General features: G+C 46.9%; 1 protein-coding gene across 1 annotated transcript in view; it reads left to right on the forward strand.

The window, feature by feature from the left end:
- The first annotated feature begins 5,724 nt into the window (after positions 1-5,724).
- Positions 5,725-25,047, forward strand: part of DDRGK1 (DDRGK domain containing 1) — a 33,219-nt gene continuing 13,896 nt past the window's right edge. The window contains exons 1-4 of the mRNA XM_063401360.1: positions 5,725-5,888; positions 12,354-12,518; positions 21,097-21,203; positions 22,734-22,835. Of these exons, the coding sequence (XP_063257430.1) occupies positions 5,798-5,888; positions 12,354-12,518; positions 21,097-21,203; positions 22,734-22,835 (465 nt within the window). The 5' untranslated portion in view covers positions 5,725-5,797. The remainder of the gene's footprint in view (positions 5,889-12,353; positions 12,519-21,096; positions 21,204-22,733; positions 22,836-25,047) is intronic.

Raw genomic sequence — 25,047 nt, forward strand, 5'->3', positions numbered from 1 at the left:
GCTTGTCCAGCCTTGCTGAAGAAGTCTGGAAGGGAGATGAGCACAGGCAGATGAACACCCACCCCTGGGTCACACCAGCAATGCTGTTGTGCCACAGACACACCTTTTGCTGATAAAAGGGTTATCAGAAGCCAGGATCCATTCTCTGGCCCATTCCACCACATGCTCATGAGCACAAGGTGAGGCAGAGGTAAAGAGATGCTGAGAATGGTGGGGAAAAGCCTTTAGAGGAGGGGAGGCTTTGCCCCAAAGACAACAGGCACCCCACAGCCAAACCAAAATAAAAGTGATTTCTTCTGTGCTGCACCCAGAAAGAGAAATGCAGCCCATGACTCCAGCCCCTCATGCCAAAACCGGGATGTGAAATGGTGAGCAACATCCCCATTAAGCAGAATCTGCAATACAAATGAACGCTGTGGATTTACGGCAGTTGGCTAGAAAGGTGGATTTCTGCAGCTAAAAGCCTCCCCTCAGACAGAAAAGCCATTACGGCTGCAAGTCCCCGTGGTCCCTGGCGACAACCTGAGGGTCACAACTGCTCCCCTTTTCTTCACCTGCAGCAAAGAAACCAAATTCCATTTTGGCATCTCTGGTTTTCTTTCCCCTTCGTGCTGGTGGATTTTTGGAGACAGAACAGATCTTTGTTAATTTGGAAATCCCATTCATCCAGGTCCTGGTCACTGCTCCTGTGTTGTCAGCTGAGTCACGGGCTTTGAGGGACATTTATTGCAAATGCAGCTGATGCCCCGAGCATGAGATAGGATTTGTAATTAAACGGGGTTTAATGGAAACACGGGAAAGGACAGGTGAAATCAAAGCGGGGCTGCAGTGACCGACTTCTCAACTAATGACTTCTAAATTGGTTACAATTTACATTTTGAAAAGATACAGGAAACTCATTAAGGCACCAGACAAACAGCTCGATGGGCAGGAGAGCAGGGGAGAGAGCTCTGCAGCAGGAGCAGCTCTGAATGACAAAGACACCCAGAACAGCAGCAACCTCTGCACGTTTCCACCACCGCTGTTTCTGTGATGGGTGCCCTCCCCAGGACTGACTCTGGGAAGAAAACCAGTATTTTTATATTTGATTTTCAGTTACCACATTCCAGAGGAGGTTGCCCGGTTCAGGGACAATGCAGCTGGAGCTAAGTCTTGGAAAAGACCTCCATGATCGAGTCCAACTTTGGACCCATCACCACCTTGCCAACCAGCCCTGAGCACTCAGTGTCACCTCCAGTCATTCCCCGGACACCTCCAGAGATGGGAACTACAACGGGTCTTTTCTAGGAATGTGTCCATTCCCAAGAAACACTGGATAAGAGTCCTCTGGAATAGTTTATAGCCAAAAGAGATGAAGAAAATATTGTGGATGAATTGCTGAAGAGACAGCCACAGATGCAGTTACAGCCACACAGGCTGAACCCTGTGGTCAGGGCATTAACCAGGGACATCCAAATCCACCACCTCTGTGGCTTCACTGTTCACCAAAAAGCCTTTGAAGGGTTTTGGTTTTGTGGCCACAGGAGGGAAAGCATCTGAATTTCACTTGTAGGGATTTCACTTCACCACTATTTTTTCCTAAAATCCCCTGTCAGCACAACAGGCTTGATCTCCAAATATTTTTGAAGACCTGCTCAAAGGAATCCTTAGCCTGGCTGGATTTCTTTGAGATTTATATCTTTACTGGCATTATTTGTTTCAACACTTCCCCCAGCTTTTAAGGCAAAAGAGGCCTTTATCTGATCAAGCCTCACTCCCTGCATCACTCAGACATCCTGAACCACAAGCAGCTGTGGCTGAATTAGACCAGGCACAAACCTTCAGAGCAGAACTGAGCTGTTATAAAACACAACACAGAGAGAATCACCTCACAATTATTTCAAACCTTCAAATTTTCATGCATTTCTTAAGTTTGTAATGTCGTTTTCAAGAAGTAAGATTTTATTTTGATTGTAACTACTACTTGTGTTTAAATTTCGCCGTTTAAGGTGGATTTGGAAGGTATCTCAAGCAACAATAAACCATTTTATTTCTCCTAAAACAAGTGACACTAGCAGAGCAGTGAGAAGGAAGCAGCAGGGCCAGAGCAGACCAAGATAGGTCTCAGAAGCTTCTTCAGAGGCTTTGGGGAGGTGCTAAGCTCCAGATTGTGCAGGGGGGTCCTGGGTGGAGCTCACCCCATGTTTAGGGTCACCAGCTCACTGCCCTGCAGTTACCAAATAATCTGCAGCTCTTTGGCACTGTGCTCCTCCCCAGAGTGTGATCCTGCAATCCAGAGCGCCTCCTGGAAGGTGCCGTGTCCCACTGGCACACAGGAGTGGTGCAGAAACGCTCCCCTTCATCAGCACATTTCGAGAGGATTTGGAAGAACAGCCGAGGTCCATATCCAAGTGGGCGGGAGCTGGAAGGCAGCACTTGCAGCATTTCTCCCTGAAAATAAATCCTGCCGCACGAAGGTTGCATCCCTGCTGGAAAATAAGGCGAGCCCAGGCACTGGGAAGTACATCCATGGGAGAATATGGTTAGAAAGTCTCTCTGCACAAACTTGGGAGCCAAGCTGCATTTTCCTAGACAATTCCCGGCTCAGAGCAGTCCAGGAACAGCTCCCAGCAGGCAGTTTGCATCCAGCCACCCTCTCCTGGAAGGCGAGGCGAGCTGACAAGTGTGGAAGAGGGCGGTTTGTGCCAGTTGGCCCCAGGGCCCGGGATACACCGAGTTCCTGGATGCACTTTAGTTTATTAGCACGGAATTGCCTCTCCTCAGAGCCTCATTACCGGCCATCCATAATGGAAGCCTCGGGGCTGCTCTGCCAGCTGGGCAAGCTCTCCAAAAAAAGTGATGAGCACTCAAACGTGGATGTGCCTCCAGCCCCACAAAGATTTAAATTTAAATTTAAAGGGATTTTAGGTGTAGAGGTGGAACTTCAGGGTGGTTTAGTGGTGGCTTTGGCAGTGGGGGAATAGTTGGCCTTGACGATGCAAGAGCGCTTTTCTAACCTTAATGATTCTGTGATTCTATGTAATTCCTATATACAATGACATGTTTGAGAGGGAATGTGCTATTTTACCTTTTGTCACAATAAACTGAATAAAGACCCATTTCTCCTTAAAACAGCCTGTACTGGGATCAGAGGCTGCTCCCACGCTGGGTGAGAAAATTCCATAGGTCTGCAAATACTGGATTATTGTGATTAAGGATTTACAACTGCTGGGACAAGGCGAAACATTTTTAAACGAAAAGAGGGGAGATTTAGATTAAATATTAAGGAGGGAATCCTTCCCTGTGAGGGTGGTGAGCCCTGGCACAGGGTGCCCAGAAAAGCTGTGGCTGCCCCTGGATCCCTGGAAGTGTCCAAGGCCAGGTTGGGACAGGGCTTGGAGCACCCTGGGACAGCGGAAGGTGTCCCTGCCCATGGCAGGGGGTGGAATGAGATGATCTCTAAGGTCCCTCCCAACCCAAATCATTCCATGATTCCATGATCTTCTTGCAGTATTTTCATGACTGAGTGGAACAAGTCACGCTCCAGCAGCAGTCACCAAACTCAATCACCACCCACAGCTCATCACAGCCTTCACACATTCTCCCAGTGTCCTGGTAGAGAGCCAGCCGCAAAATCCTCTGGAATTCACATGGTTATTGAAGAAACCAGAGGGATTTTTCCACACTTTTATTGGGAAAATACAAAAAGGCTTCTGCGAAACACAACCCAAGGGATCCCAAATATTTCAGAGGAGTCTGGTGTTGTATCAAACCAACCTGAGCATCCCACGCTCGGTCCTTCCTCGGGAGTTACAGCTCAGTTTCTACGCGGGATATTGGTGACACCTACAGGAAAAACTCCTCTGCTCCCTCTGCAGCCCAGAGAGGAGCGGGTGACATCCCAGCATTAATTAACACCATCTCCTCATTAAAGGCTGGGAAATAAAACGCTCAGCACCGACAGGAGTGCGTGCTGCCTGCAGGGCTGGATGACAGACAGGGTCAGGGAAGCCCCGGCTTCCCCACATCTGCTTTAGCCACAGCCCAACGTGAGGGGGTGTGGGGGGATGAGGAGATCCACACGGCCCAGGCAGATCCCTTCGTGCCCTGGGCTGATCCCCCAGCGTGGGCAGCAGGGGAGGGGATGGGATTTTGCTCCTCTGCCCTGCTCAGGTGATTCCCCACAGGCAGAGCTGCCCCAGCCCTGGGACCAACAGCAGCAGGACCTGGAGCTGCTGGAGCCAGTCCAGAGGAGGCCACGGAGCTGCTGCAGGGCTGGAGCCCCTCTGCTCTGGAGCCAGGCTGGGAGAGCTGGGGGTGCTCACCTGGAGAAGGGAAAACTCCAGAGAGAGCTCAGAGCCCCTGGCTAAAGGGGCTCTCAGGGCCTAAAGGGGCTCCAGGAGAGCTGGAGAGGGACTGGGGACAAGGGATGGAGGGACAGGACACAGGGAATGGCTTCCATTGCCAGAGGGCAGGGTTAGATGGAATATTGGGAAGAAATCCTTCCCTGTGAGGGTGGGGAGGCCCTGGAATGGATTTCCCAGAGCAGTTGTGGCTGCCCCTGGATCCCTGGAAGTGTCCAAGGCCAGGTTGGACAGGGCTTGGAGCAACCTGGGACAGTGGAAGGTGTCCCTGCCCATGGCAAGGGATGGAACGAGAAGAGCTTTAAGGTTCTTCAAACCCGAGCCAGTCTACAATTCTATGAATGACTCCCAAAATAAGGTTTTTGAAAGGCTATTACTAAAATAAAACTTTGCCATAAAGCGTTCAGCCTGCAGTTCGGTTCTTTTTTGAGAGCTTCCCACTGCGTTGCCGGTTCTACACTGCTCGAATTCAGCAAAGCCCTCAGCAGAAGCTGCTTTTCATGTGCTGACAGATCCGAACTCATCTCGAGCTCGTGACAGGGAACAGGCAGCTGTGGAGGCCACAGCCATGACTAATTAGCTAAAACAGTGCTTTTGATCACCTTTAGATGTCCCACAGCCTCTCATTTGCATTTTCAATTTATTAAAACACGTCCCCCAAGAGTGCTTTTAACAGTCACACTGAAAGCGTTTCTGAAGCAAGAAAGGGCTTGATCAGCCGGAACTTCACAGCCACAAAATGAAAATGGGTAAAGCTTTAAACATTTCTCTCCTCACTGATAGGACTAGGGCAGAACCTGACAAACAGCTTCAGATCTAACAGTGGGTGACCATGCGAAAGGGGGAAATTTCCTCTCCATCTCCAGTACAAGTTTCTGCATCTTTTTGTGCATATTTGGTTCAGGCTAAGTCAGAACATTGCTCCTGACACGCTGCTGATCCGTGCACCTCCAGCTTCATCCCATTCCCAAATTCCTGAGGCCTAAAAGCAGAAGACAGAAATTACTCAGAGGTGTAACTTAAGTTTCACCATTGCCTGGGACACCCCGAGCTGTCAGGGCTGGACCCGGTGAGGGGTCACGGCTGAGGATCGCCCCGCCGTGTGTGGAGGACGAACGCGTCACCAGCAGCCCGTAGCAGCCGTGCCGAGCTGCCAGACCCACGGGCGCTGCGCTCACGGCCGGTTTTGCCTCATAGCTTTTAATTTCTCCATTAAATCCTGCTTTTATTCCGTCTTTAATTCCTTTTTCCGCGCCCTCCCTCAGCACCCGCCTCAGGGACAAGGCAGGACCCCTCCCGCGGGCTGCCCGCGCCGCGCCTGCCCGATCGCAGCGCGCCCGCCGCGCCGCGCCGCCACAGGCACCCCGCGGGGCAGCCCGCGCGCGGGGGGCCTTGCGGCAGGCCAAGGCGCCGGGGCGTACCAAGGGTGATGTGGGCGGGGCCGCCGCGGCGGGATGGACGCGGTTCTGCTCGCCGCCGCCGCCGCCGTGCTGCTCGCCGTCCTTCTCTTCTTCGCCACCCGCCTCCGCGGCCAAGCCAGGGCAGGTGGGTCCTGCCCGCCGAGCGGAGCGGCCGCGCCTCCCTCGCCCCCTCGCGGCCCGTTCCGGTGGGCGCGGCCTTGTTCTGAATCGTGTCCGCACCGGCGGGGGGGGCGCGTTTGTCGGGAGCCGCCAGGGGGCGCCGCGCCTCGGGCAGCCCCCGAGGGGGACCCGCCATGTTGGGGGCAGCGGGGATTTGGGGGGTCCCGAGGGGGTTTGGGGTGACCCGGGGAGGGTTCCGGGGGTGTTTTAACCCCGCCTTGCGTCCGGGCTGCCCCGCAGGCCGCGGGGTGGGGGCGCCGAGGCCTGGTGCCGCTGCTGCGGGGGGTTCCCGACCTAGGGCGGCCCCAGGGTGAGGGGCGGCGGGTTGGAAGTCCGAGTTCTCTGTCGGGGGTTCTGCCAGGAGCTGTGGGACTGGGAAGCTGTCCTTGAGGTTCTTGTTAATGAGAGGGGAATGGAGAACAGGTCCCGGAGGCTCGGGATGAGGGACACAGGGTGTAGGTGCAGGCTTGTCACGAGTGGTGTCCCCCAGGGTTCTTCGTGTTTGTAGCTTGTTCAGCAGTGACTTGGACAAAGGGATCGATGCTCCCTCGGCAAGTTCGCCAAACAAGGAATGGCCGATGTCTCAGAGTCCCTTTCAGAGGGACTTCTACAGGCAGGAGAGAGGGGCAGAGAGAAACCTTCTGAAATTCAGCACAGGGCAGTTCAGGGTCCTGCAGGTGGGGAGGAACAGCCCCGAGCACTGCAAACACTGCGGTCTGACCTCATGGGAAGGAGCTGAGTGTCCTGCTGGACAGCGAGCTGTGCCCGAGCCAGCAGCGCTCCTTTGTGCCCAGAAGGCCAAGGAGATCCCGGGGTAAGAGCATTCCCAGCGGGGCAGGGAGTGATCCTGCCCCTCTGCTCAGCCCTGGCAGGCACGTTCTGGGTGCTGTGTCCAGCTCTGGGCTCCTCAGGATGGGAGGGAGCTGCAGTGGGTCCAGCAGAGGCCGTGAGGATGATGAAGGGGCTGGAGCATTTCCTGCCCAGGAAGGGCTGAGGGAGCTGGGGCTGTTCAGCCTGGAGAAGGAGAAAACTAAGAGGAGAGTTCATCCATGTCCATCAGTGTCTGCAGGGAGGGCTCAGAGAAGGGCCCAGGCTCTGCTCTGGGGGCCCAGCAGGAACAGGCAGGAAGTGAAGCTCCACCTGAGCCAGAATTTCTTTACTTGGAGCACTGGAAAAGATTGCCCAGAGAGGGAGGGTGCAGAGTGTCCCTCACTGGAGATATTCCAGAGCCATCTGGACTCAATCCTGTGCCATGTCCCACTTGTTCTCCTCTTGCTCCTCACCCAGGGCAGGTGTGGGAAGCAGGTGGATGATGCAGCACTCCCAGCCCTGTGTCACTGCTGAGCACTGTTAGATCAGAGAATCCTCTGGGCTGGAAAAAACCTTCAGAATCACTGAGTCCAACCATAACCAGCAGTGCCAGTTCCACTGTGGCAGAGGTGACCTCGTGTGGGTGGGAATTGAGCGTTGTGGGAAGGAGTCAGGTGTGTGAACTCACTGACCTTGTTGTGTTCTCACAGTGCAAGGAGCGAGGTTGTTTGGCTGCCAGGTGTCAAATTAAGATGTTTAGCCAGGACAAACTCTGAGCTCCTGGTCAATACCTCCACAGATTTTGGGGATATGGGGTGTTTTGGGGTTGGAATTTGTATTATTTTAAGTTTGGGGAAGTTGCTTTGATAACTTTTAATTAAGAGGAAAAACCACCACACCTTCAGTATAAACGCAGTCACTCAGTGCAACACTGTGCACTGTGTTAAAAGCAGATTTTGCTGATAATAATTAAATTTTCCAGCACATTTCTCACACACCTCTGCTTCCATAGACCTGGTCTAAATCTTTCTTCTGGAAAGGTTTGGAAACTGATGTAATTTCATTGGATTCCTGTGAATGAAGAGATGAACTTTTGGTAAAAGTGAGGGATGCATGTTCTGGAGAAATATTTCCTGAGCTTGACTCCTGTCATGATTTAGATAAATCAGAGGCTATGAGACTTGGGAGGATTTCTTTTCTCTTTAAGCATTCAAAGTTCTAAACTGAAGCCCAAGCATTTGTTTTAAATAGTGGGAATTATAGAAAAAAAAAAAAAATTAATACTGATTTTGAGCAAGTTGGTTGAAGCTATGTTCAGGACAATTTAATCATGTTGAAGCCTTTTTAGTGGTAATTTTTTGACACTTCCAAGTTGGTCATGCTTTTTTTAACTGTGGTTTTAAGATATTTTTTACTTTAATATATGTCATGATAAAGCCCTTCACAGAATTTCAGCTGCTGGGGATGACTTTGTTCTCTGCGCACAACAGAAATTAATTTTCAGAACCGCTGGGACTGTGGTGTATTTAATAGCCACAAAACGGAGTTTTAGGCAGGAATTTGCTTTCCTGTTCCATTTTCTTAGGTGGAAAATGGAAGCTGCCACAATTCTGCCAATAAATCTGTGTTGCCACCTGGAAAGGACTTGAAACCAGGGAATGTTGGAACTAAAGATGTTGTGGGAGCTCTCACCTTTCCTTGTTAATGTGCAGGGATTGGGGCAGCAGCTTCCTTTTGTGTCATCTCAGGGAAATTGGCTTTTAAAAACGTTCAAGACCTGCCTGCTTTAGGGAGCTAAGGATCAGGACAGGTAAATCCTGTACCTTTGTATTTCCTTTGAAAGGTCACTTGGAGCACCAGCAGGATCATGCCTGGACTTGTTCTACTGAAAATGAAAACCAAAAGTGGCATTTCTTGATTTTACACGTGGTTGTCACCTCTCTTTCTGCTGAGCTCCCCTGGGCCAGGGCACCTCCCGGGGAGGCTTCCCCTGTTGAATTGTGAATCCCTTTCTGAATTTCGGAGGTTTTGCATGGAGGCAGAAGGGGCTGGGGGGTGCCATCACCAGAGGTGCAGCAGGTGGAGCTCTGGCCCTGAGCTGCCTCCAGACCTGCCAGCCCAGAGCCACCTGCTCATGTGATGGAACTGAGAGGAAGGTGCTGTGCTGGGCAAGGGTTTGCTTCTCTGGAAAAGCCTCTCTGCTGTAAGCAAAAGTTTGCACGATTTTGTGGAGGGGCAGATTCCCCCCTGGAGAGTGTAAAAGGATCTGGGCTCTGAATGGTTCCATGGTGTTTTTTGCAGTGGTGCTTCACATCCAGTTCAGGGGAGATTTCTGCTTGCAGGGTACATTTCTGTTCTCTCTCTCCCTTCAGGAAGGAGACACAACCTTAGTCTGAGAACTGCTGCTGTGCCCTGGCTGTCAAGTCAGCTGAAATAATCTCTTGCCTGCACTGATGCTTCCTGAACACCGAGGCAGAGCTGCTGTGCCCAGCACAAAAATGTTCTTGGATTTTGAGGGCTGAGTCAGACCCTGGACATCACAGCTTCAAATACAAACTGAGCCTGTGTCCATTTCCCAGACAGCTGTTGAGTGTTTTGTTTGTATTACCTGTTAATTTGAGAGTTTAATCTCATTAATTCAGTCTGGCCTGCCATTCTGCAAAGCTTGTGGGTCGTTTGTCTCACCTCCTTAATGCTGGCCATTAATTTTCACTCAGATGGCTCTGGATCAAGGCTAATTAGTGCTTGTGTGACTAATCTCTGCATGATCTGACTAGCCTGGGGTGCCACTGCTGAGCTTCTGCAGCTCCAGGAAAATGAAGAGATGTGTTCAGATAAGTGCAGCAGCCAAACCCCACCCTGTGCTGCAGGAGGTGAAAAAAATCCCCAGCAGAGCCAGACCTGAGATCTTGAGCTCAGATCTGATGGTCTGTCCAGTCCCAAGAAAAAGGAAAAGGGATTTTGAAGTGTGTCCTGAGTTCTGTGAAGCCTCCCCTCTGTGCCTCAGTGTGTGACACAGCTCAGGGGGAGGGAGAGCACACAGCTGAACTTCAGCATTCTGCAGCAAACGCTGTGTCTGGAGTCACTCAGGCAGAGCCCTGAGCCCTGAGGGAGCAGCTCCAGGAGTTACCGCAGAGCAAAAGAGGATTTTCTCCTCCTCCTGCGAAGGACAGGGAGAAATGCAGTGGGTAACATTCATGTTTTCCAAATCCCTGCCCAGCTGAGTGCCTGGCAAACAGAAGGCACGAGTCAGAAAGGTTGGAAAAGCCCTCTGAGATGGTCCAATCCAACCATTCCCCCACCCCTGACCCCCGTCCCCAGGTGCCACATCCACACGGCTTTTAAATCCCTCCAGGGATGGGGATTCCACCACTGCCCTGGGCAGCTGTTCCAGGGCTGGAGAGCTCTTTCCATGAAGGAATTTTCCCAAATATCCAATCTAAACCTCCCCTGGCCCAGCCTGAGGCTGTTCCCTCTCCTCCTGTCCCTGTTCCCTGGGAGCAGAGCCCGACCCCCCCGGCTGTCCCCTCCTGTCAGGAGCTGTGCAGAGCCACAAGGTCCCCCCCGATCCCCCTTTTCTCCAGGCTGAGCCCCTTTCCAGCTCCCTCAGCTGCTCCTGGGGCTCCAGACCCTCCCCAGCTCTGTTCCCTTCCCTGGACTCTCTCCAGCCCCTCCAGGTCTTTCTTTTTGGGCCCCCAGCCCTGGAGGTGCCCCAGCAGTGCCAGCACAGGGGACAGGCACTGCTCTGGCCCTGCTGCCACAGGCCAGGTGCCACAGGCTCGTGTTCAACCAGCTGCATGCTGCTGAAAAAGAAACTGCAGTCAAGAGAAATATTTTAGGGACTGGGAGGAAGAAAAAAGCTGAATTAAAACATTTCCTACTAAATGACAATCCATAGTGGCTTGGTGTCTTCTGTTAATGTGCACGTTTTGGAGATGTGACAGATATTGTCCCTGTGTGTTTGACATTGATATGGGTCAGGTTTGGTGGGGTTTAGTGCATCCTGAGCCCTGTCCACACTGTTCACTTTGAGGAATTACTGAGTCTCCTGTAGAGAATTAAATGGAGAAGAGCAGAGAGCTTGGTTCACATGTTTTTCTCTGTGAGGGTTGAGCTATTCAGCTTGAAAGAAATACATGGCTTATAAATAGATTCCTCTTTCATAAAATGCAAAGCAGTCTCTGTTTCACAGGACAACAGGAACCAAAACCAGAATGAATGAGTGCTGGAACTGCACAGCTGAGCTGCTGGGCAGGACCATGTTGGGAACTGAAGCTTGCAGGTGAAAGGATGCTGAGGTTTGAATTGCAGCATATCTCAAGAACTTAGGAAGAGAAGTACTGCATTTGTATAAAAAGCTTTTTGCAGAGCGTTTTTGGCATTTATCAGTGGCCAAGAAGGGATCTGCTGCTCTGCTTCTTGGGGAAAATGTTCCCTATAGCATTCCAAACAAGCTGTGGATAGGACTGGGCAAGCCTTGAAGCAGCATCTCTGGAGCCTGCAGTCAGTGATTTCTCAGAGCCCTGTTTGTCTGCAGAGCTGGATGGGACCAGGAGGGTGACAGCAGTGTGACAGGGCAGTGACTCAGTTCCAAGTGTCACAGTGTGTTTGGGCTGGGGTTTTTGGGGGCCTGTCACATCCCTGTGACATCTCCTGCAGCAGCCCGAGCTGCTGCGGGCTCTGCTGAGCTCGGGGCTGCAGCTGTGTCCTTAGCAGCCCCAAAATCAGCTCTTTGAAGGCTGAGATAACTGAGGTGAGCTGCAGGCACACCTTGGTGCTGCACAGATTCAGTCACAACGAATCCCATTTTCTATGCTAATAGGAGCTTTTTTAGGAAGGCATTGTTTGGCTCAGGGGATGCTGGAGTCCTGGGACACAAGATAATGTGGCAGATCACAAAATAAATGTGTCCTGAGTTGGAGTGAGTAATTATGCAGTTTTCTGTGACACCATTTGCATATTTGCCTGAATTCAGGCTTAAAAGTTAATATTTTGCAGGATTGAGCAGGTAACAAATATCAGGTAGGCTTATATTTGCTGACATATGCAAAGCAGGTACCAAGGGTGATGATACTTTACCATTATCTGATTTTTTTGCATTACTGCCAGTTGAAAGCATTAAAAAGCCTTAAAAAACTCTGAGAGTTTTCTATGGAAAACTTCTGAAATAAACCCACTGGTCAGTTCCATCCTCCCAGATACTCCTGTTAGGATATTCTTCATTTGCCAGATCTTAATTAGTAGCTGCAGCAGATGCAGAGAGGATGGCAGTGAGAGCTGCAGTGACCCTTAGTGTCCTGTGTGTACCTGCCTGTGTTTTGGGGAGTTTAAATCAGCGGGGTAGAACGAAGTGATGTGATAACTGTGTTTATTTCTGCTATAATTTGTGATTCTTGTTTCCTCTTCAGGTTTTGTTTCGTGTGTAATGATTTACACATTCCTCTCTGAAACATTCAGGCTCTGAGGTTTCAATCAGATGCATCCACGTTACACAAGTACAAATTAAAATTTTTAAAAAAATGAAAACACTTCAGAAAGAAAACCACACTTTTGGGTCCTTGCTGTTTGGTAACTCAGGGAAAATGAGCTTTAACAGGAGTATTTTTTTTCCTTCTTGCAGCTGACGAGGAGCACCAGCAGAATGTGGCAGCAGCAGCAGCAGCAGGGGCCAGGCCCCGGGCGCACGGGGACGAGCGGGCGGAGGGGATGCCCAGGCGCCGCAGGAACATGGGCAACAGGCTGATGGCCCAGAGGAGAGCCCAGCAGGCTGAGGAGTGGCTGGAAGGTAACACTGGCTTCAGCTCCTCTTGCAGGCATTGAAACCAACCCCCAGAGCAGCTGTTAAAGCTGGGGAAGGGCGCAGCTGCCTCCTGGGGGAAGCTGTTGAGTTTTGCTGATGGATTATTTGCAGTTTGACCATAATCTGTCTTCTCTCCCTCCTTCACCTCTTTTCTCTGTATACCCCTTACATTAAACCTCTGCCTCCTCCTGGGGTGAATCCTGCCCTTCACATCCTTCCTAAAAACTTTTGTATTTCCTGCTTAGCCACGCAGGGAATTAAACTAAATTCGCTAAAACAGAATCCACACCTTGCATTGAATAACAAGCTGTAGTAAATTACTGATTTCTTTTAAATTGGTGGGAAGCATTAATTCCCCAATGTAATCTCTGCACAATGTGGAGTTTTCTCTCCATGGTGGTTAGAATCAAATGGATTGCCAGGAGGTCACCACAGACTGCAGCATTTTGCCAGCAGGTTGTTGACAGTGTGTTGTGTGAATCCTGTGCTGGATTTACAGTTCACAGCTACATTTCACTGTCAAAAAATATGGTGATAAATAACATCTCTGTACGCCCTGTAAGTATAATTTCCCTTTTCTGGTGAGGCTTCACACGTTATTCTCTTTATTGCTGAAGAGATGAGATCACCGTGATTCACCCCCCTGGATTCTTTCTACTTTCAGCTCGTGGGTGAAGTGTTCAGGCTTTCTGCTCAAGTGGGCTTTGCTGCACTGGGGTTTGCAGTGGAGATCAGGGTGTCTCTGTGGGGTGCAGGAGGTGAAGGCACTGAGCACAAACCTCTGTGACAGCTTCATTAGGGACTGTTTGCACTTTTTCCAGCTTTTCTTGCCCTGCAGTTCCAAGAAACCTCACGTTGGCAGGTGAATGTGCTTTTCCAGCTAATTATGTTTAGCACTTCCACAGATGGAGAATGGACAGGTGTGAACTTTTCAACTCTGGTTATTTCTTCTCGTGTGATAACATCCTGGAAAGAAAATGGGATCTAAAAATACTTGGTTTTCAACTCCAGACATCAAAAGTTTGAATGGTGAAGGCCGATAGTGAAGCTGTCAAAGCAAATGGCTCATCTTATCTTATCTTACTTTGTCACTTAAGCAATAGAAGAATTTGTGTCATTGGGCTTTATAAATAATTCTTTTGCAGCTCTCTTTACATCAGATGCAAGTGCTGCTGCTTTTGCATGAAGTTCCCCTTGAAATGCCGTGCCTTCTTCTATTTGTTTTCTCTAATTTCTTACCCAAATTAAAACAGCTTCTTGCTCTTTGCTTCTGTTTCGTGCTGCTTCTGTGGGCGGTTTTATTCATATTTTGGGATGGCTTTTCCAAATGGCTGAGCACAGGTGCACAGCAGGAGCAGCAAAGCCTTTGGAGAGTGAGCACAGACTCGAGCAGAGGAGCTGTGGAGAGAAGCATCTGTCCCTGACTCCCCAGTGCTGAGGTGCTCAGTGACCAGTGGCCATTATTAATTGGGATTAGCCACCCTCTGTGCTGCAAATCCTTCAGCCTGGCCCTGAGCTACCTGTCTTAGTGTGGGATTGGGTTTTCTCTTTACAAAAGGATGTATTGCATGTTTTAAAGCCCTCTCTGTGGACATGTGGCACAAGCCTGGAATCGCTCTTGGATTTATCCCTTTTTTTGCATTTTCTCTGTGTCACTGCAGTACAGAGTAGTTTTCTCTAATTGCTGCTTGCATTTGAACCAGCTGGAATTGCAAGTTCTCTCCACAGCAGAGCTTTGGGCTGAAGAATTTGTTGGCTCCTTGGAAAGTGAGCCCAGTGCAGCACCAGGGCTGAAGAGCAAAATTATTTGGCAATTTAAACAGAAACACCAAACCCAAGCCAGTCTGGTTTCTCCACTCCTGCCTTGTAAATGCTCTGAAAACTTCTGAATCTCTGCAGATAGATTTTTGTTTGTTTGTTTGTTGGAATTGTTGCAATGTTTTACTGATAAATTTCTGTTCCGTGTGTGGAATTTCCACTCTGGGCCTGTGCTGAACTTTGGGCAAAGCTGATCCTTCCGTGTGTCACTGACTTCTGCCAGGATGTGATTTCTTCACCAACCCATGGCTGCGAGAAACCAAGCACTGACCTCAGGGAGAGTGTGAGGACGCCCTGACCTTCCCTGTGTCCCTGTAAGAGTCACAAAGTGCAGTCAGGTAGGAAGTGCTGCTGCCACCAGAGAGTTCTGCCCATTGGGAGCCAGTTCTGCTGACTCTAGGAAATGTCCCCAGAGCAGCACTTGCAGACTTTGGAGTTGTGGTTAGTGTGAGGGTTTTCTGTTTTCCATCTAACCATCAGATTTCAATTCCAGAATGAGAAAGAAGCTTTGAGGGTGAAGTTGTAGCCCACGGTTTGTGCTGCCTGTGCTGAGCTGCTGTGTTTGTGCCAGGACTCAAATCTCTCACAGAGGAGTGGGGGAGCAAAAACAACCCCAAACCCTGGGCACTGAGATCAAAACCTTGAAAACTTAATTGTCCTTTCTTTAGCTGAAATCTTACTTGTAGGTCTGGATAAGGAGTCATTTAATACAGACAGAGATAGTAAATGATTATTTTCAATATTCAAAACTACACCCATTGCCAGTGGAGCTAAACCAGGTTGTAATTCTTCATCTTGCTGGGGTAGCTAACTAAATTAGTTGTAGATTGTCACAGACAGTAGTGCAGCAGCAGATATCTTGACTTTCCTCCCAGAAGGAAAGCCTGACAGGGTTCCTGATTCCCAGGATCCGTGTGGGCTGTGCCATGGGACAGGGCCCACCCTGCCTCAGGTCACTGAGCAGTGTTTCTCCTTGGGGACTGAGTGCTCCAAGGAGGTCACCTGTCAGGAGAACATCAGCAAATACCCTCTGATGACCAAAGATTGCTGGGACATGGTTCTTCTCCTTGGTGACAAAGTAATTCTCAAAATGACTGAGACCCCTGAGCTGTTCCACCCAGCGTGACTTTCAGGCTGGCTTTAGAAAAATGGGTTTGATTGCCTTAAATTGCCCGATTTAATTCCAGCCACAACACTCCTGCCTTTCCTTCAGCCCTCTGCAATCTGGGAGCCTTGCTAAAAGCCTCTGTGCACACTGGGGCAGGGTGCCTGCTCCTTTCCCTGTGCAGAAGGAGTCTGGAGGGAGAGTTGTGTATTCATGTGGTGAGGTTGAGATCCCAGCTAGCAGACTTAATTAACTCTGTGTGTCTTAATTTAAATTGAACCCAGACAGAGGTGGCTTTGTGGACTGGCTACAGCCAAGATGAAAATGCTGCAAGGCATAAATGGGTGAGGATTTTCAGGCATTAATTCATTTAGGGCAAGAGAGGCCAAGCTAAGCAGTGGGAAGAGAGGATAAATTGGAGTTGGACTGAGGGTTGTTTGGGGCATATGGTAGTGTAAATAAATAGCATTACCCATTTCCAGTTTCAAATTCCTTTTATTTACTGTCCAAGGAGGGTGTGCTTGGCTCCTGTTTTTGCCTGACTGATGCTCTGAGTGCATCCACTTGGATTCTGCTCACCTCTGGGTGGACATAAGGGTGTTTTGTTGAGAGCTTTGACTTGGTTGCTGATCACGTGCAGAAAAAACACTTGTCCAGCTCTCAAGCTGAACTTGACCCTCCAAACCTGCTCCTTGTCCTTGAACACTGAAAAGAGCTCAGAGGTGAAGAAGGGGCTTCTCTTGAGACTCCACTTTGGAGCAGAAAGTGACCCATCCATCCGGTATTTATGCCAAAAATGTAATTTCCTCTCAAGTGACAAACACCTCATGAGGATGAAGTAATGATGACAGGTTGGGTTGTCTTGATCCAGCTGTGGTAAAAATCATGAGGGTGAGGGTTTCCTGTCACTTGGAGATGTCTCAGGCTAAAACTTTGCTGCTGTTGACTTGAGGGAGAGAGGAACTGGTGACTATAACTGCCCTAAATCATGGTGTGGTGTGAGCAAGAAACAGACTTGTCTAAGAAATGCCAGCACTTTCCAAAGTGTCCCACAGAGCAGGGACCACTGGGCAACACTCTGGGGCTGTGGGTGAAAAAAGAGGAAAAAGGGAAAGGATGTGCCAGAAGAGCCTCAGCAGCCCAGTCCATTTCCAGGGAGTATTTTTCAAGGGTTTGATTTTGAAAGGCACTCATCTTCACATCTTCAAGATGACCTCTCTGACTTGTTTGCAAAATGTGTTGCCAAAAAATGGGGCTTTGTGTGGATCAGGTTTTTTTGGTTTGGTTTTTTTAACAAACAGAAAGTAAGGACTCCCTCAAAGAAATAATCTGGTTTTGTCAGGCTTTTATTATCTCCTGCGATCTGTGGGCTCTCTGCTTCTGGCACCAACATAAAACTCCAAAAGATTAAATATCCCAACATCTGCATGGCTTTTCCCTGAGCTTTTAGCATTGTGCATCTGAGCACAAGTACAGTGAACATTTGGTTAAATTATTTTACTTCCACAGCATCAGTAATGATAAATCCAACAGCTTTTGACAGTCTGAGTGCTCGAGCTTGTAAAATAAAACATGATAAAGAAAAGTTAATGAGTGTAACATAAATGAAATCCTAAGTTCCTCTCTTCTTTTGCGTGGCAAGGCTTGGAGATCACAATCTCATATTTTTCTTTGTGTTAATCACTATTGGGAAAGAAAGCAAAAAACAAGGTTTATAAAATTTATAAAATTATAATAATTGGGCATTTTTAAATGCTCTTTATTGCTTTGTGTGGCATCTAAGCTCAGCATTCAAATCTTGCAGCTAAAAAAATCTTGTATGAGTGTTTTCTGCTACTTTTTTGGGGGGAAATAATACAAAAATAGTTCTTCATCCCCATTGAGTGATGGATATTATGCATAAGTTCAAGAAGAATGTGTTTATGCTGAAATCTCTTAAAATAAGCACTTTTTCTGAGCGCTGAACGATCTGGAAAATGTGTAAATTTAGAACCAGTGATGTGGTCCCACGCTGTTCTTGTGAAATGGAGCTGCGTTAATTGGCGTAGTAGTTGAAATTATTTTAATGCTTAATCAGTAGGAAAACCTTTCTAGTACAGTTAAACTTTGACTAATATCCCAACCAGTGAATCAAAAGTCAATTTTGCCTTGCTCATCCAGTGAGTTTGGTGTTGCCGGAGTGCCCCCGGTGAGTGTCTGATCCTGTTCAGGCACAGACAGGCTGTGGAAGGGGAAGATCTGTGGTTTCTCACTTCTGCCAAATGATTTTAGCTGAGAATAAACTTCACATTCTGCTCTGAAGCTCTGCTGTCCTTTGTGTCTGCTGCACTTTTCTGCCCTAAGTATTGCCTGCTTTTTAATAAACTAGTTTCTTGTTCAGTTTCTAAAGTGGATAGCTACCAAATGAAATTAAAAACTAAAAATCACAGAAATAAAGACTAATTATTAGACTTACTATAAATTAATCCAACCACAGGACTGTGTTACTGAGGAATGGCCACACCTTTCAGTGGCTGGTGTCACACATCTGTTGGGTATTAATTACATGCTGTTAATAACATCATCTGCTTTTGCTTGGCATCTTTCCCCCCTCCTTTCTCTTATTCCTTTTGTTAGGTGCTGCATAAATAGTAAATAAAGCAGCTGGTGTGCCCAAAGGACTTTTTGTGAGTAACCACCTGTGCAACTCTCATTCTCTTTCATGGATGGGAATCCATTTGCTTCACCCAAAATTTAAAAGGAAGCAAGACAAGGACAGCTAGACCAGCTTGGATGGGGCTTGGAGAAATGTGGTCTAGTGGAAGATGGGAGTGGCAGTGAGGTTGGAGTGAGATGATCTTTAAGGTCCTTTCCAATCCAAACCATTCTGGGATAACTAAAACACACAATGCTGATTGTTTATTTTGGAAGTTTCTGCCCATTCTGTACACAGTACAGAATTCTGCTAAATTTCTGTCCTGATAGAGAACAGCAGCACACATTTTCTAAAGGCACTGGGAAGCATTTTTAAAAAGAAATCTGTAAATTTCTAGAAATTCAGACACCTGTTTGACTGATAACTTCCCTGTTGTGCTGCCTCTCAATATGTTCAAAATATGAAGGAAAAGCAAAGCTTGGCCAGCTGAGAACTCCACATTTGTGTAAGGCAGAATATGCCACACTGGTTTCTGACTCTTGAGATGGGAGCTGGTGGGACTGTTGAAATCACAGAATGGTTTGGGTTGGAATGAAAGTTAAAGCTCATCCAGTCCCAGGCTCCTCCAAGTCCTGTCCAGCCTGGCCTTGGACACTTCCAGGGATCCAGTGGCAGCCACAGCTTTTCTGGGAAATCCATTCCAGGGCCTCCCCACCCTCACAGGGAAAAACTCATTCCCAGTATCCCATCTAAACCTGCTTTCTTTCAGTGTTAGTGCTGTCAGTGTGAGGTTTCCCAGCTGAGCACAAACCCAGGCTGTCCAAGCACAGCACTTGGGGGATGCTAAACTCCTGTCACCATGAGCTGAACCTCCTGCCTCACCCCCAAAGCTCAGGGACAGCTGGAGTCCAAATTCCCATGGACTCACCCCACGGAGTCTCACAGTGTGAAAAGTGATGGTTAAAAGCTGCCGAAACCATCAGTGCTTCATTAAAATGAAATAAAGAATTGCTGGCCACGTGCAGCACCCTCGCTGCTTTTGGTGGAGCTGTTCTGCTGTAACAACAAATGGATTCAGCAAATGCTTTGACCGTGTGTTTGTGTTGCTGTCAGCACAGTTCAGGTTAATTTAGCAGCTGTTAATTGCAGCCAGGTTTAGTGTCCTGGTGACCCTTCCAGCTCTGCTGAATCATGTGCTGTGTCTGCATCCCCAGCTCTGCCTTTTGTTGGATGTTACTCCACACACTGGAGGAAGTGGTGCTTAAAGGGTCACAGCAGATGCTTCAAACAGGAGGAAAGAAATGTTCCTGAACAACAAAAGGGGTGTTTGATCTAGGATTGGGGGGAAAAAAGGCTTTAAAACAAGCCTTCCTTAGATTTCTGCCTCCCATCTGGCTCAGGTAATCTTAATACAGATGAAATCTGAGAAGCCCTCAGGTGTCATGGGTGGTGTTTTATACTTGTGGTGTTTGCAAGAAATAATTTTCTAAACAGTAATACCAGAACCAAGCTGTTAATTTGGAGTAATAACTGCTAGTGCTGGGTGTGTTCACCCATTGTGTTTGGAACTCCCTTTGATGCTTAAATTTAAGCATAAATTTAAGATTTAAAATATAAATAAAGCTATTTTAAGCATCATTAAAATTATAGAAGCAGCTGTGTCAGGTCTGAATATCCCTCCTTGCTCTGTGTGATGCAGGGAGGGGGAATCCTTTGGATCATCTCATTAATCAGACTCCAGTAATTGTCTGAAGCCCAGCTCAGCAACCTGGCTGACACTAATTCCATCTCCTGAAAACAGCTTCTATTTGAGAGCCACCTACACAGCTCTCAGATACATTTATTTCTCATGATGGCTTGGTGGTTTAACTACAGTCCCGTTTGTTCTGTGTCTTGGAATTAGTAAAACAAGAGCGTTTCCAACCTAATTCTTCATAAAAAAGAAGGGAGAGTGTCATTCATCCATATGTTCCTTTCATAGCAGCTTTTTGGGTTCCCAAAAAAGGGGACCAGGTGCTCTGGAGAGAGCTCCCTCCAGAAACCATCCTGGCACCAGCCCTGCCAAATCTCTTCCAGTTTGGATCCGAAGTCAGCATCGAGCAGAGCAGCACTGGGCATGCTCAAGGCACCGATTATTTTACCCAAAAAGGGGCTCCATCTGTGAGGAGCTTTCATTTGGAGCCTGCCATGACTGTGAATATTTGAGCTGAGGATTTCTCTGGGAGCGTTGAGGTCAGTCCCCAGGGCTTTGGTGGGATCAAGGACTGATTTAGACCAGCAAATAAAAATGTTCTGAACTTTGGGTAGGGAGGAAGTGGCTGCCTTTAAAAGCTCTTCTTCCTCAGCCCCTAGAGTGAGCAGAAATCCTCATTTGCACACCCTTTGAGCATAAAACCCTTTCATATTTCACTGCTGCAGAAATTACCTCTGTAAACAACCATTTGTCATACGGCAGGCAAATATTTACATGTCATTTTCTTGCAGGCAGACCCGAGATTTGCATTTCAAGGATTTTTCCCCCTCATCCCTGAAAGGTTATTTCTGTCAGGCTAGAACCAGTGGATGAGTGAGGTGCCTCTGAATCCCACTTTTTCAGTGGATATCTGTTGTGCAAAGCCTGAGGGTGACTGAGAAGAAAGTCTCTGCAGGCCAGTGTTGATAAATAGATAAATAATGATAAATAATGCAAACCATCAGCACAATTTATGTATCAGAGGAAGTCTCTCTTTTAATTGTGGAAAGCAAGAAATACTTACGAAAAACCTTCTTTCAAAGGATCAAGGAAATTTTTACTTCTGCCTTCACTTGAGTGTGTGTTTGCCTTGTTACTTCTGTTCTGTGGCTTTGGCAGTCTCGTGTGATTTTTTTTCCCTTTTTCCATCTTGTCTGAAGTGTGTGTGTGTGTCTCCTTTTCATCTGCTGCTGCTTTCCTAGGCAGCACTGAAGTTTCTCCAGGGGACTTTTTGACAGATGATTTAAAATTTGTCATTTATGCAATGTTGCAGAGGAAGAGGATGCTGAGGAGGTGCCAGAATTTCAGGTGTCTGGGAAAATTGGAGCAAAGAAGCAGAGGAAATTAGAAGAGAAGCAAGCCAGGAAAGCACAGAGAGAGGTGAGTATTTCCTGCCACGTATTGAGCAGAGCCTGAACAGCTCAGCAGAGAACTGGGGATGACAGAGCCCAGAAAGGCAAAGGCAGTGTCATCACTAAATGGTTGTTTCATCTTAAAAATGTCAATTCAGCTTTTGCTGGCCCAAGAGGGCCATGGAAAACTGTGTCTCATTTTCTTTCCATTCAGACTCGTGGGGAGGAGAGGAGTTAAACTCTTGAATGTTCTTCCTTGAATATTTCCACTGCCTTCCAGCTTAATGTCAGCTCTGTCTCCCCTTAAAAATCCTCCCCAACCCCGTGGTGGTGTTGTAACACCCTGGGCAGTTGTGTTCAGTGGTTCAGGTGCTCTAAGAGTGTAAAAACTTGGATTTGTTTTGTGTTCAGCCATATATATTGTTCTGACAGGCTAAGGGACATGAAAAGCATTTTAGTGTTAATTCCAGGGAAGCTTTTCAGCCTTCTGAAGGCAGCAGTTTGTGCATTTTCCTTGGAATTGTTGTTTTGGTTTTTTTTTTTTTGCAGACTCTGTATTGTTGTGTATGAACATTTTTAGAGCTTGTGAAATCCCAAGTTGGGAATTTTAGTGTCACCTGAGGTTTAAATCCAGTGTAGTAGATGGAGCAGTTGGTAATAAACTTTATTACTACTTATATATAAACTTCCATTACGAATCTTTTTTCACTCAGTGTTTTAATCATTTTGTTACTTTCCACACTCATTGTATTTAATTTTTCTTTCTCTTTCTGTTTTTTTTGGTGGAAAATCTGAGCAAAGTTGAGTGAAGCTGGATAAGCATCAGTTGGTGGAGGAAGGAATCTTCTGTTTCATTTTAAAACATGCTGATTTTTATTTTCCCATTTAGACAGGTGAATTCCTTGGATGGGGCTTTTTCTCTGAAACACTCAAAGCCAAATCCTCCCTGAAATATTTTCTGCTTGTCCTCTTAATATATTTTCAAATTTAAGTATCCTGAAGAGCCTGGGGAAAAAAAATCCTTAAAAACTACGCTAAACACCCTTTTTATTTTTCCCTTCTTTTGCAACAACCTCTTTGTGTCAGCAACAAAAATAAAAATTTTCAAGAGACCATTGGAGTTTCTCTCTAAGAGATTCTGCCCAGGTTAATGATACACTTGAATGCACTTTTTTTTTACAGTTTGTGTTCCAAATCATTTTTTTTTTCTTCCTTAGGGTATATTCTAACTAAACCTCAAGTGAGGAGAAATGGAATTCCATGACACAACATTGCTTGACATCACTGTTGTAATAAGCTCATGAGCACATTCAAAGCTTTATCTGTTACTGAGATATAAGACAAGTGAGGAGGGTGATTTCTAAATTTATCACAATATTGAGTGTGCTGAAGGGAAGTGAAATGATAAGGCTTCTTTATTATTATTATTATTCTTTTTGATGTTTCTTTCTGAGCAGGCATTTAAAAGGTGGTAAGAAACCCCCTCATGGCATCATAATTTGAAATTTTAAAATGTGGATTAAAAAGTAAGGCTTGGCTTGCATCATGTTTATTTTAGGCTGAAGAAGCAGAGAGAGAAGAACGGAGGAAGCTCGAGTTAAAAAGAGAGGAAGAAAGGCGGAAAGAGGAGGAGAGAATTCGCCTGGAGGAGGAACGACAGGTGGGAATAATTGGATTTATCCCTGGAAATTCTGAGCCAGGCTTGCTTTTGGGATTGCTGCTGGGGAAATTCTGTGAGCAGGGACCACAGGGTCTGTCCTGCTCCAGCCATGTCCAGGATTTGGAGCTCAGGACTGTGACCAGCCCAGCTCTGAGGGTGTCCCAAGGGTGGAAATTCACAGCTTCCCCTGTTCCCTTTGAGCTACCAGCTGGAACCACCATGGCAGAAAGTGAAAGCAGCAGCAGCAACCGATTTTGCAAGTGTTATGTGAAATTGTATGATTTCATTCTAATTTTATGTGTTTGCATGTGCTTCCCAATGAAAGATTCCTGAGCTGTGCATATGTTAGCAGGAGTGACCCAGAAAAACAGGTACTGCTCAGCTGAAATGCTTTCATTGAATATTTCAGGTACTGCTCAGCTGAAATGCTTTCATTGAATATTTTTCATTAGTGAGGGAGGAAAACTTGACTTCAGAGCTGCTTTTTGTACTCAGGCCATCAGTGCTGCTGACTGAGAACTTCATGCTCTGGCCTTGCTGCAAGTTGTGTGTGGTGGCTTTTCTTCTGGAGGAAAGGACAGAGGTGTTCTGCAGTGTTCTGAGATGAAAAATTGCAGCCCCCAGCTCTCACTGTGATTTTTGGGGGATTTTTTTTGAAATTTGTGTCTCTGCTTTGTGGAGGTGTATTTTAATTTGCTCCAGTTGCAGATTGTGTAAGTGGAGTGTGTTGCTGATAATATTTTAAAAAGGAAAAGACAATTTTTCCTTTCCTCTGTTGAGGACATGAAGGCAGGATAAAGCAATTTAGAAAAATAATCCATATATTACACATACAGATTGTATCCATGAGATCTTTATATGAATGTCCATTTAGCTCTGGAGTTATTCCCCATAAATCCTTTTCCTTCTGAACTCTCAGTTCCTTTCCATCAGTAGAAGTCCTGAATTTCAGAAATTGGAGGGGGAGAATGTCAGCACTACAACATCAGGATATGTAGAAAAGTCTGAGATTTTGTCAAGCAGCTTGACCAAACTTCAGAACACCAATAATTCCCCAGCTTCCCTTCCAAGAGAGATGTACAAATTTATTTCCTCAATATTTTCCTGAAGCTGTGAGAATTTCATATTCTCAAAGCCCTGAATAACGAGTTGGAATGACTGCAGTGCCTTGGGGGATTGTGACACTCTGGCTGGACACTGACATTAAGTGACACTGGAACTTCCAGTCCCCTGCAGGCTGGCAGCCAGCACAGCACAGCAGGTGAAGTTTTAAGCAAATTCCACCTGAGCTGCACCAGTTTGTCCGAGTAGCACAGGACTGAGTTGTTCTCCTGGGATTTGACCTGGGTTTGAGCAATTTAGCTGGATTAACTCAGCTAAAAAGTTAGGTTTTAGCAGACTTGAGTTTTTCAACTGGCACAATCGAAAAGTTGAGTAGAAAATAAAGGTGAGATTTCAGCCAGGCATCTCTGAGCACAGAAATATTTATCTACCTACTCTGAATTTTGTTTCTGTTCAGTTGAGGGCTGTGTAATTTATTTTGGTTAAATGAGGAAAGGTTTGTTTCTGGTTTAAATTGCTGTGTTCCTAGGAAAGACTGCACTACAGCACTTCACAAGGCTCAGGGAAAAAGAGGAATACAAACTAAGGCTCTGATTTTATTTATTTGATTGTTGTTTATTTTTAAATTTTGTGCACAACAGTCCACAGAGTACTTCCTAGAACCTGGAAAATTGCTCAAATGCCTGAATCCAGCTTGGTCACTTTAACCAGTACCCACCTACTTAACTCTTGTAATTTTAAGCTATTTTAGTTTGGTTTAATTATTTGTTTTCCCAGTATTTATCAGGACAGCAAGTCCACCCACCAGGCTACATCAGGAACATTATTCTGCCTCTCAGAGGAAAGTGCTTTCAATATTTAATTTTTTTGCTTGTGTCTAAGTTGATAATCCAGTAACTGCTGAACATTTGGAGCATGGATCAAAGTCAATGTGTCTGACAATGTTTAATGTCCATGCTCAGCTGTTTTCTAGTAATTTTAAATCTATTTTTGTGGAGTCTGTAACAGGAAAGAGAACAACTGAAGAGAGCCTGTCCTTAGGCTCAAAGCATCTCATCTTTCCAATCTTGTTACAGACTGAAGGTGTGATGGAAAAGGCACAGCCTCTGTGAGCAGTGAGGGGATCATTGGGTTTGTGGGATACCTAGGG

Source organism: Prinia subflava, chromosome 7 (assembly GCF_021018805.1).
Source record: "Prinia subflava isolate CZ2003 ecotype Zambia chromosome 7, Cam_Psub_1.2, whole genome shotgun sequence".
Classification (NCBI taxonomy): Eukaryota; Metazoa; Chordata; class Aves; order Passeriformes; family Cisticolidae; genus Prinia; species Prinia subflava.